The sequence below is a fragment of the Crocuta crocuta genome, unplaced genomic scaffold, assembly GCF_008692635.1.
Source record: "Crocuta crocuta isolate KB4526 unplaced genomic scaffold, BGI_CrCroc_1.0 scaffold551, whole genome shotgun sequence".
NCBI classification, from domain to species: domain Eukaryota; kingdom Metazoa; phylum Chordata; class Mammalia; order Carnivora; family Hyaenidae; genus Crocuta; species Crocuta crocuta.
Genome location: NW_027530969.1, coordinates 706,987 through 719,844, shown reverse-complemented (window position 1 = coordinate 719,844; position 12,858 = coordinate 706,987). Strand labels below are relative to the sequence as shown.

The 12,858-nt window shown below is 37.6% G+C and overlaps 1 protein-coding gene and 1 long non-coding RNA gene across 4 annotated transcripts in view; one reads left to right on the top strand and one right to left on the bottom strand.

Moving 5' to 3' along the window:
* The window catches only part of ELP3 (elongator acetyltransferase complex subunit 3), an 85,077-nt gene that overhangs the window by 10,847 nt on the left and 61,372 nt on the right, over positions 1-12,858 (bottom strand). Inside the window, exons 11-14 of the mRNA XM_077769687.1 lie at positions 11,869-11,959; positions 10,587-10,652; positions 8,733-8,960; positions 7,735-7,816 (exon numbers count right to left, since the gene is read on the bottom strand). Of these exons, the coding sequence (XP_077625813.1) occupies positions 7,735-7,816; positions 8,733-8,960; positions 10,587-10,652; positions 11,869-11,959 (467 nt within the window). The remainder of the gene's footprint in view (positions 1-7,734; positions 7,817-8,732; positions 8,961-10,586; positions 10,653-11,868; positions 11,960-12,858) is intronic.
* Positions 6,517-12,858, top strand: part of LOC144236082 (uncharacterized) — a 17,372-nt gene continuing 11,030 nt past the window's right edge. The window contains exons 1-4 of one of the 3 annotated variants that reach the window (XR_013336406.1): positions 6,517-6,707; positions 7,437-7,599; positions 9,220-9,283; positions 11,111-11,391. This is a non-coding gene — a long non-coding RNA (uncharacterized LOC144236082). Of the gene's footprint in view, positions 6,708-7,432; positions 7,600-9,219; positions 9,284-11,110; positions 11,396-12,858 lie in introns of all 3 variants that reach the window. The other 2 variants (XR_013336405.1, XR_013336407.1) reach the window with 2 other exon arrangements.

Here is a 12,858-nt window from a genome sequence, read left to right as displayed (position 1 = left end):
GAGTACATATAAGGGCTGTAGCTTCCATCTCAAGGGGCTGTCTCTATGATCACTCTGCTGGGGGAAGCAAGGTGCCACGTGATTAGCAGCCCTATGGAGAGGCGTACATGCCATGGTGAGAAACCGTGGCCTGAAGACCAACAGCCCATGAGGAAACTAAGTGTGTCAAACCACACAGTAAAACTGAAAGTGGATATTTCAACCCTGATTGAATCCTGAAATGATTATAGCCTCAGCTGATACCTTAACTGTAACTTTATGAGATACTCTGAGCCAAAGGTACCTAGCTAAGTCACATCTAGATTTCTGACTTGCAGAAATTGTGTGATGACTGCTTGTTTTCAGCCATTAAGCTTTGTGGTTATTTATAACACAGCAACAGATAATGTATATAAGATGTTCTGGGACTTCTAAGCCTAGTCTTTGCTCCCTTCCTTTCAGAGCCCAGCCTTCATGCTATGAGAAATGCAAGTCATGTGGAAAATAACCAAGGTGCTCATGTTGACAGTCTCAACTGAGCACTCATTAGCAGCTAGAACTGAACCTCCAGACAAGCCAACCTAGTCAGCTGATGGCCATTTAAGCCACCCCAGCCAAGGCCCTAGACATCATGAAACAGAAGTGCCCAGTTGAATTTCTGACCCACAGAATCACTAAGAAAATAAAATCGTTGTTGTATTAAGCCACTATTTTGGGGTGATGTGCTACACAAGAGATAACCAAAACAACCACTAATTAGTAGGATTTGCAGTAAGAGATAACAGAGCACATAGGATATATATCTGGGGGCTTCTGGACTGGTATACCAAACATCAGTGATTCATTCATAAATGGTGGACAAACCAGACAACTGGATGCTTAGGGAGGTAGAGGATGGGGATGGGGGGGATAAGGAAAAATTATCCAATGGCCATAATCTGAAACCCTAAATCCACCAGTTAATGTCTCAGGAATGTGAGTCAGAGACAACAGTTCAAGCCATGTGATAAAAAGAATAAGAAACTGCCTGTTATGTCCTGCTGGAATTAGAAATGCTTAAACTAAAAGACGCTATAAAAACAGTATCTTGGTTGCTAAGGAAGACAGCATCAATGTTTCCCAGAATTATTTAGTGATCTGCTCTCCCAAAGGGGAAGAAATTGCCAAATCCTTGCCTCTAAAAGATCTAAAACAGAGAAGTTTTATCAAAAATTGAATGGATTAGAGCAATGTCAGATATTTATAGAAAAGAACAGTACCAATCATATTAAAGTTACACTGATAAGGAGTTAATATTGCAACAAACTAAAATCAGACTTTGTGACAGACAGAAGATGATGAGAAGTCTAGACTAGACAATTCTGGAGAAAGCTTCCTTCCTCAGAAAAAAGTCCGTGAAGCATCTAACTTTACAATAAATGCAGTCACTTATATCAAAACTTCCAGACCTCTCAGGAATATTATTAGGAGCCACATCATACAGCACTATTCCTCTTCCCAAGCAGAGGTACACAATCATAATTCTCTTATCTATAAACTAAGAGGAACAAGGATGGGGAGAAAAAGTATACAAATGTTAAGCATGTTTTAACATCAGCAGGGTTGGCCTCTGGGACATTAATGTGCACATTTCTGAGATAAAAGGAGATTTGATAGCATGGACCTGGGAAAAGAAACAGCGCTTGCCAGATGCTGTTCCTACTGTGCCAACAAGCTACTACCTACTCATATCACTAGCTTCTGCCTAGGAAACATCACCATAAACTTAGTTGCTAACAAGATCCAAACAGTGGAAACTCACTCTAGTGGCCTATTCAGGAATACTTGGAAAATATACATTAGTTATTACAGTCACGATATACAGAGAGAGAGGGATGAGTATAATGCACTCGATATGCAAAGTACTACAATCTGGTAACTGATTCCTCTACAAATGAATGAATACCAAGTCAGGGAATGCAGAGTCCTGGGAAGAGCTATGCAATCATGCCTCCATAGTCCAGCTGCAATACACACACCAGTTAGCAAATATTTAGCTAATTTCTTAGCTAGTGAAACAGTATTCCATGTCATCATTGCTAGTCTGATTTAAAAATAAAATTCTTATAGCAAAGCAATAGTTTGTGTTTTATCTACTGTCTTTAAAAAGAAAGATACTACCCACCACCACAATAAAATCCCATTGGAACATGCACCAAAAAAGAAATATGGGGGCACATGGGTAGCTCAGGTGGTTAAGTGGCCAACTCTTGATTTTGGCTCAGGTCAAGATTTTGGCTCTGCCCCTATCCCGCTTGCACTCTCTCTCTCTCTCTCAAAAATAAATAAACATTAAAAAATATGTTAATTGTTAGAATGCCAAAGTGGAAGAAATAGAGGAATATACAAAACCCTAACAACGTGCATTTCATTAGGGGATAATTTATTACAAGATAAATTATGTAAAGGGATGAAACAGAAACTACAAAAGAGCACACAATCTTTCCCCTTCCTTTCTGAGAAGTCCTATGCACACAGCACACGGGTACAGGCGGCACAAACTGGTTTGCATTTGGCAGGCTTCCTGTGTCCTTAGCAAATAGATAAGCCAAAATGAGGAAAAGCTTTTCTAGGCATTTTGGTAAGGATTAGGAGTCCATTACCAGACAGATCTAGTTACAAATGTACGCTTCTTTTCGCCTAGATTATAATGAAGAGAATAAAACTACCTTCACCTTAAGTAAAGGGAGATGGGTTGCAGCCTGGAATACAGGTGAAGTTTCTCGGGTTCAGTAAGTAAATCTAAGCCATTTGTAGTTTAATGAAACCAAATGACTGTTATTTTCTGCCCACATGTCATTAAATACTGGCTCTGGGTACAAGACCATTAATTTCAGTCCCAGGAAACCATCCTGGATTATATAAGGCATAGGCATGTTGGGTTTTTTTTTACTAGCAGGAATTGCAGATATAGCTTTAGAATCATATTCTGAGCATCATGATTTTAGAATGATCTCTTCTCCACAGTGACTCGTTTATTCTGTATTTAAGGTTTAAGGATTATTCATCCTATACATTTATCTTCTCCCATTCTCTCTTTTTTGCCTGTTTAATGGGTTTAAATAAAATGGCTAGCAGTCTCTGACTTCAGTGGATTTCTGTCATCAACTATTCAGACATTTTCCTCATTTCTTACCATCACTGTGTGATCTATCAGCCTTGTACAATTCTTGGCCAATGGCCATATTAATTTTCTACTTGAAAGAACACAAAGAGAATGCTGCTTATGACGCAGGTACTAGGGGGAGCTTGGGAATAGCGGTTTGTCTTGCTGCATAGTAATTAGCTTGGCAAATAGAAACAGAACATGATTGGATCTGATACCTAGCCAAAATTGCCAAAAGAAAAAAAATCATTTTGTTGGGTGTATTACGTGGCTTTTTAAACAGCAGCTATCAACAGTAATATTTGCCCTTTTGGAAATGGTACGGGGAGTGTAACATCAGAGATATCCAGTTTCCATGGTGATTATTAGTGATGGCATTTCAAATGTTGTAGTTAGGTTCTACAGCATAATCACCTGCACTTGACACCATAAGACAGGAAGAGGAAAAAACAGCTTTACCCTAACATATTTAAAGAGAGATAAGCATCCACATAGATAAACATCATGGCTTTGAAGTAGGTACAATTTGTTAATCTCAAAAAGATGTACGTTGATAGAAGCTACATAAATTGGTGAGAGATACTAAAGTACTTGGATATAATAGGGAGTAATTAATTGTCTAGCTATTTAGCAGTAATTAACTGCCCACACATTATTTTATAAACTGGTTGTTCTTACCTTATCGGTTTAACCATTTTTGTATGTAGAGAAAGATTATTTTCTTGTTCTGAAGCCATTAATCATGAGAATCATGAGTTGAGATATAGTCTAAGTAGAAAGAAAAATTTATCTTCCTCTGCAGTTAAGGATAATCTGTGAGATGAAGACTGAGTTAACTGTGCAGCCCAATCTCAACACCCCTCAAAGACTGGGAGGCACCTCATACTTCCATAATCTGCCCTCCCAACTCTGGTCCCTTGAACATAGGTGACACTCAATACACTTAGTTGTTTTGATGTTGATGAAGCCAAACATTTCATTCTTGTTTTAATTTTCACATTTAGAGTTGATGGTTAACTTTGAAACACAGTTTACTTACTAAGACAATTACATATACTTAAAAAAATAGAATGAATAATCTTAAAGGTCTAAGTGCTTCACTTGACTCCAATAAACAAAAAACTGTCATTTTCCTCAAGTAGCTATAAAGTCAATCTTTTAAAAAAGTTTAAATTAGCTGTAAAATATGTATGTACCTTCTATAAACAAAATATATTGAGGTAACAAAGATAAAAACTGATTTGTTTTTAACAGGGAAAAATAGAACACATGGAGTCTTTCTGACTAGTGATTCAAATCAGATCTACTGTGCAGTTAATCATATTGTCTAGAGGCAGAATCAAAGATTATAAATCCAAATAACAGAGAAAATCTGCTGGCAAGTTGAGGGGAAGTCATAATGAATCAGAATGTAATTAAAAAAAAACAAAACTCTACATAAGTACATTACTCTTACAGTCACTGTAACCAGAATGATAAATGACCTGTCTCTCCCTTACTCAAGCCACTAGTTATGCCAGGACTGAACATGTAGGCCACCACTGTGTACAAAAGCCTACAGACCAGAACAAGGATGGATTTACAAATCAAGGACAAAGTCAGAAAAAAACAAACAAACATAGGACACTTAGGTCACAAAGAAGCACCAAACTGTCAATGTGTATCCACCAATCATAGGATAACCTACCTATAGGAAACTATGATTTTTATCCTCAAATCTCTAACATACAAGGAGACTGAGTTCAACTACTAACGAAATTAAACATGATTTCAGGAAAGAATCTACTTAAAATGTAATCAGTAAAACATAAGTGGTTATGTTGAGAACTAAAAGAGATGAAGACACTAAAGAGCAGAATTCCAGACCACTACAATTGTAAAAGATAACCTATCCCAGTTGTCTCTAGTTAGGGAAGAAAGGTCCATGGAGATCATGTGAAATTATCCAAGATCACAAGGAGTGAGGGCTACTGTCAACACAGGAATGGAATCCAAACTCTCTCTCCACCAACTGTCTCTTCCTATACCACACATCTAATGAAGCGCTGTGAATAAACACAGCACCACTGCAATCATAAAGAGATTTTTGTTCCAAGATCAGTTTATGGAGAACACCTGTTTGACTTTTTACAAAAACTAATTAAAACACATACACACACACACCCTCCCCCATTATAATCAAAGCAGAAAGACCGAAGTGAAATATCAACAAACATGGAAAGACAAAAGCTACGTATAAAGTGATGATAATGCATACTTTAAATCTGCACTACTCAAAGTTCTGAATAATGGACATCCCAGGTGTCTGATTCAGAAACTTAACTGAACAGTAATATATTACTAAATTAGAGAAATAAAATACATGATACATAGAGAAATATTCTTGGCTTTTTCATTAGAAGAGTGATCAGATCTTGAGTCAAAGAGAAAGTCAAGGTCCTGTGTGCTTTCCCTAATAGAAAGCAATGATGCAGTTGAGAGACTAGAGACAGGAAATCATGCTTTCTTCCTCCCAAAGAACTACTCACTTTAGTTCCAAAAGACAATCCAGGATTCTCTTCCCGAAACCCACTAGCTCAAAGGAACCCCCTATACGTTAAGTCTAGTAGTCCTATTGTAGCAGTTAAGGAGAAAGTTCTTCTTAGCTTTTTTCAGCAAGACTCTTCTTATTACTTTAAAAATTCTACAAGCAGATGATCTGAAATCGACTATTATTTAGATTATGATAAAAAGCTAGAAAGAGGACATTTCCTAATTTCCACTTGGACACCCTGCTCATAAATAGCAGATACTGAGGCTCTTAAGGGTGCCTGAATACAATCTCAGGCAAGCCAAGGGCCCTCTCTGCATGTAACATTTCTAAAAATAGACACATATTATGAAGGCTAATGAAATAATGTGTAGAAGTAATAGAATACCAATGTTCTTTGGTTAAAATCGATTATGTTCCCACAGATACCAGAAAACCACGTGACTGCACAGGGCCCCTGGGCCTTATCCTTTCCCTTAATGGTTTGGAAGAGATTATGAAAATCTTGCTATACAAAGTGTGGTCTGAAGACACAATCAGCAGAGGTATCACTGTGAGCTGGTTAGAAACACAGGCTCTCAAGCCCCACCCCAGACTGAATCTCCATTAAAAAAAATTTTTTTTTAATGTTTGTTTATTTTTGAGAGAGAGACAGAGAGAGAAGGAGTGCATGAGTGGGGGGAGAGACAGAAAGAGAGGGAGACACAGAACTGGAAGCAAGCTTCAGGCTCCAAACTGTCAGCACAGAGACCGATGCAGGGCTCGAACTCACAAACTGTAAGATTATGACCTAAGCCAAAGTGAGACGCTTAACAGACTGAGCCACCCAGGCGCCCCCTGAATCTGCATTTTAACAGTACCCCTGGGTGATGTACAAGCACATTAAAGCTTGAGAAGTACTGTGCTGAACATACTGACAGTGCTCAAGCGAAAGGGACCACTGAAATTTCAGGTGCTCACAACCCTTCAGAGGTGTGTGTGTAGAATAAGTCTCCCTCTCCGGGGAGCAGGAAAGGCTGACTTCTGGACAACCACAGGTTAGACAACTGAGAGGTAAACATGTTTTATTACAAATATCAGTATCAATCAGGTGATCCTCTTTTTAGTGAAATTAAGGGTAATAGAGAAAAATATATAGACCTACCCATGTTAAGAAATGTTTTATTAATCTGGATAATGCAAAAAACCATAGCCAGACTAAATGATTAAGCGAGCCTGGGTTGTTACATTAAAAACCTGGGCAAGGGTGTTGATTTACTGATTAGCAAAAACTTACTGATTTTTTAAAAACTTATTTCAACTTTCATTTTCAGAAAAGATTATTTAAAAGATCTTAAAAGAAAATAATCTGCCTTTAAGAATGGAGCATGTTTTGTAATGGGAAAATAGACCTGGAGGAGAAACAACCCATGTTCTAATCATGGCTTTTACCACATTAGCTTATTAGGAATAGCAATTTTTGGGATATAGTACCAAAAAGTAGGAGTGAAATGGTATATATATTATTTCTTTTCTCTCACACTAGAATTTCCTTTTTGTGCCCACTTCCCCAGTTATCTGATGTCCCACACAGAATATGGGGAAAGTTACAAGGAAGGGAAAGCTGTTCCCTGAAGCAAAGTCACTGAGAACAATATTTAAAGAGCAAAGAACTTTGTCTTTAAATATCTTGTACTGGCAACTGAGGTTCCATTTTAGCTTTCTGAACAACAGTATTGATAACAGCCACACAGGTTTACTTTTCCTTGGATCCATATCACCAAATTTCATTTTCCCAGACAGACTAACTGGGCACAAAGCACAAGAGAGGAAGTGACCACGATGACTAGTGGGGGAAACAGATGACTGGTGTGACAGCAAGGAAGATAGGACACCGATTCATGGTCTTGCCACTCCGTGCTTCTGAAAGCTCTACTCCACCAGACTGCTTACAGGAATTCTGTGTGTGAGCACAAGTCTTTCACTGTTGTACTCTGCCCAATTCTGATTAATCATAAATAGGGGCAAGAGAGGGCTGAGATAGTTTTAACTGTGATACAAAGTTAAAATGTGAATGAATCATGAATTTTATATCAGTTACCTGATATAACAGCTATTTTCCCAGATCCGTGTTCTTCTCTAGCTATTCTTTCTGCCTCCTCCATCAGAAGCATGCCAAATCCCTGGAAGGAGCACAGGATGTGGTTAGGGAACTGAGAAGGAAGGAAGTCATTAAGAGGGGTCCGTACAACAAAAAGGCTAATATTTAGTAGTTACTAAAATCTGCTAAAATAAGAGTGACCGAAAAAAAAAAATGCATGGGAGTAGGAAAAACCATTCAATTATACCAAAAATACACTGTAGCAGACTAGTAAAAAAGGGAATAATTTTGCAACAAAAGCCATCAAAAGGTATTCTGTGGTTGATGTAATCCCATCACAGCAAGGGGGCAATTGCCTCTCAACTTCCTGTCTCTTTTTAAATGAGCTCTAGGCAATCTCCAGGTGATAAAGTCTGGGGCATCTAATCTTGGATCTATTAGTCACCCCTACAATTTCTAAAAGGTTTTTGAAACCAGGCAATATTCTTAAATTACTAAGTTTGGGGTCTACTCTATATCCACCAATAGTGGTTTTAAGCCATTTTCTGGAAATTTTAAAGACTGAGTTTTTTTAGGTTGTTTGTGGGGAGTGGAATAGAATTACACTATATGTCAGATATAGATTGCATCTATGAAGAGCTTTAATATTTCACAAGTGCTTTCATATTATCATCTGCTTTGATTTCATAATACACAGTTGAATCATATGAAATTGCTGGTATTAGGCCATTTCTGACTTTCAAAAATAGCAATTTCATGGTTCAATCTAATACTATATTCTACCTGAGTCTCAAATTTGTTTCTCGCTCCTCCTCTTTCACACCCAAAAGAAAACATCCCTGAACATACAATATTAGTTCCTCAGTTTCTGTCCTTGCCTTTCCCCACTTCCTCCTTCCTCTTCTGCCTTTGCCCCTTCCCTCTGCCCATTCCTTTTCTCTTTTCCTCCTTTGGGCAAGTTTTTAATTACAGTAAAATAGAAATGGAATACAGGATACCTGATGCTGAAACTTAGTAGGATCTCGACTGCTCACAGGGACTACACTTCCATATACATGTAGCTCTCGAACTATGGAAACACCTCCAACCAATTCAAAACGAAAGGTTTCTTCTGAACACTTTCGTAATCTTAGGAGGCCAATCAAAATGTCTTGATCTGGGTCTTCATATGATAAGAATGTTTCCCAGCCACCATTTGCAACGTAATCTCTCCTTACCAATTCAACCTGTTTAATAAAAAGCCACATGCACAAAGTTTTTTAAATTAGAGAAAATTCATTTTTATAATTATAATATTTATTTAGATTAATAGACACAATTAAGGATAATGAATAATCACGAATTATGTTTCTTTTTACTTTTCTACTTTCAAATATCAATGTCTAAAAGAGCTCATAACTTGTTCATGGAATATTATAAAAGGAAAATAAATGTATAATTGCATAAATATTTGAACTTCATTAACCTTGAGATTCTTACTTACAGAGATCCAGCTCAGTAAATGCTTCTATGCACTTAAATCTCTGATCCTCCATGAAGAGTCTCTAAGGTAAATTACACATTATGTCACATGTATAGCTCTTGGGAGCACCACTGAGCCCCCAAAATGTCAGGTCCTCAATGGTTTCATTTTCTAGCCTTTACTTCTTCCACTAAAACCTGCTTTTAGGGGAAAAAATGTGTCACTGGTCACTTGTTCCTTGATGGGATTTTAAGAAAGTATGGCATCCCATAGGGCCTTTAAAATATTATGCCTAGTTATAAGATTAAACGTTAAAGAAAATTCAAGCACTGGAGAGGGAGTAGCCTATAGGGGGAAGCTCTGTGGTACCAATCTACATTGGCTTTTGACTCTTCAGCTCGTTGTTCAAGTGGCCCTTGAATTTTGCATGTACAGAAGCAATATATAAGAATATTCACAGAGAAACCTACATATGTGGGCATGGTCACACACAGACACATTCTGAAGATGGGCTGACTGTACCAGTAATGAGGTGAACAACTCAGACTAATGCTTTTATTTCCTCTCAAACTTAATGTCTGCTAACTAACTGGATTGCACAAGAACCTGGAAAAATGATTAACTGTGCTTGGGTCTACTTTTTTCCTCAAAAGGCCTCAGATGTTAAAAATATCAATTAAAGAAACAATGCACTTTGAGAACAGAAATATCAATGCAAATATCATCTAATCTTTCTCAAGTGGGCTTCCACAAGACAGCTAATTCCCACAGAAAGTGTGGCATCTAGCTAGGCATTAGTGGTATACAGGAGAGAAGTTAACTCATTACAAACAAAGAACACTTTTTAGGCATTAGGCTTAAGTTTTGTGGAACCCTTATTGATCAGGGCCCTCTATTTATTTGATTACCACCAATGGGCAATAATTTAATAGCTGTAGTACACACAAAGATAAACAGATCACATTCAGCTCTACCTGAAGGTAGCCACTAGCTGCATGTAGCTATTTATATTTGAATTAAAAGTCAAAACTCAGTTCCTCAGCTGCACTGGCCACTTTTTAAGTGCTTACAGTCACATGTCACAATGGACTGTTACCATATTGAATGGCAAAGATTACAGAACATTCGCAACCCTGCAGAAGGTTCTAGTGGACAATGCTGATCTAGAATGAAGTTCAGACTTGGTTTTCCTAACCTATCTCTTCTACAGTTCAGCCACCCTCATATTTGCCTTTCCTGTCTTAACATCTATATTTGATCCTCAATTACCCTTTGCTTAGTTTACTTATTAACTTCTAGGAATTAGTCCTGTTGGTAAGAAAATGTGGGTCCAGGCTTGACAAAAATTTATGAACAGGACCTAATCTCTCTGTAAAATAAAGAAACTAACCTGGTATGGCCGTACTTTGTGATGAATTTCTTGGATTCCAACCTCTCTGGTTCTCACATCTCGACACTGAAGAAAAAAAAGTGGAGGAAAAGGGCAAATACAAAACTGGGTAACTAATTCAATTTTTATTTATGTCTTTCCACCAAACCCTGAGCTCAAAATTGAGTTTGGACATAATTTTCAATGAGATAATAAGAAATAAATTTAAAAATAAAACCATCTTTAATAAATCTGAAGATAGAGGAAAACAAAGTATGAAGTTAGTATAGTAATGCTTTACAAACAAGCTTAGAATTCAAAGATCAATATATGATACCCAAATAACATATGGCCTAAAATCTGGAAATAGCTTTACCCAGGGTATATAACTGTACCTGTAAGTAGAACCCAAAAATATGTATACAGAAGAGTAAAAAGCAAATGCCAAATTTTTAAATATCTTCATCATTTTATAGTATCATTTAGAAGTTGGAAAGACTGCTGTGGTGCCTTTTTTTTTCCTTTCTTTTTTTTCTTTTTTGCAGAGAAGGGCACTGTGGGAGAACATCCCACAGGTCTATTCCAGACCTAATGAATCTGAATCGCTGAAGGCAGAGCCCAGGGATCACTGCTCAGGCCTTGACCCTGCTTCTGGCTTTTCCTCTTTAGTAGCTCTAAGAAGGAGTTTCTAGGGCACTGTGAATTTATGTCATAATCACCTTACTGTGATTTAAGAATCATTTGCAGAGACTGTTAAGCTGCAGATTCCTGGCCTCTTCTGCATGTTCAAGGCCAGAAGAAAGAAGGTGTTGAGTAAATATCTAAAGTAAGTAAGTACCTGAATAGGGGTGGAGTGGGGCAAGGGATATTGGAATATGTGGGCAACAGCATTGTTTGGTAATCAATCATTTTACACACATAATCCTGGTTTCTTCAAATGTATATTCATATCTTCTATCTCCACTAGTCAAGAACCGAACCCCCAATACTTCAAAAAAAAAAAAAAAACTTCAAAATTTAAAAAATAGAGTTGAGTTCATAGATGGCACCTGAGTAGGTAGAAAAAACAACCCTTAAATCGACAAACTTGTACTCTTTTAGAAGAAAGCAGAGGGGCACGAGGAAGAGGATGCAGACTTTGCAACCACTACTTCCCACTTCATGTTTTACATACATCTAGTAACAATGCCTGCAGTATATGAAAGCTTTCAGACCAAACTTGTGAGTCTGTCTGTGTGCATTAAAGTTAAGTGCCCTGTGTTTCTGATTATTTTGATCTCAACAGTTATGGCTGGACTCTTACCTGTATTCCAAGGTCTTTCATTCTTGCAAATGCCAGCTCTCTCAAATTGCCATGCTCTACTCCTGAGCTGACTAAGGGCATTGGAATATCTCTGCAGAAGAAAAACATCAGCTGTTGCAATATATAAATCATTCTCTACAGCAGAAAGGCAGGGATATTTTAAAAAAGGAAACAAAAAAACCAAACATACAAAAACCTACAACACAGATCAGAGAAGCAGGATATTCTAACCAGGAGGTAAGGCTCAGGGCTTCTCTGTCCCTCAGTTTTCCCATCCGTGGAATCATGATTTTCACCTACCACTCAGGGCTTTTGTGAGAAACACCTGATGAAAATCATTTTATAAAATTAACAAAGTGTGAAACAAATGCCTGATAACCATCAGTAATGATCTTTGGCTGAAGAGATATATGTACTAAACAAAATAAGAAATAGACTTTTTTTAAAAAATAAAATGCAATATGTTTAAAGAGGAAAAATAATAATAAGTTTTAAAATGTTTATTTTTGAGAGAGAGAGAGAGAATGTGCACACACATGAGTCTGAGAGAGCACTGGGGAGGGGCAAAGAGAGAGAGGGAAAGAGTGAATCCCAAGCAGGCTCTGAGCTTCAGCGTGGAGCCTGATGGGTGGGATCGATCCCAAGACCATGAGCTCATCACCTGAGCTGAAATCAAGTTGGACACTTAACTGAATGAGCCACCTAGGTGCCTCAAAATAACAATTATTATTAATGCACTGCTTTATTGATAGCTTAGAAACACTTTCCCACACAAGTCACCAGGAAGCTCAAAGGCCTGGCTTAGCCAACAACTGGATTCAAAAAGAATATACTTTCCCTGGTTTCCTAGAAATCTAAATTAGAAACAACCCTGCATTAGAAGAGTAACAGCCTGTCTAAAAATGAGAGGAGAAAATTTTATTTCCTGATATTAATACAGCTGAGATTCCAATCAAAACCTGAAGTTATGAATTCTATTTTGGTAGCGCC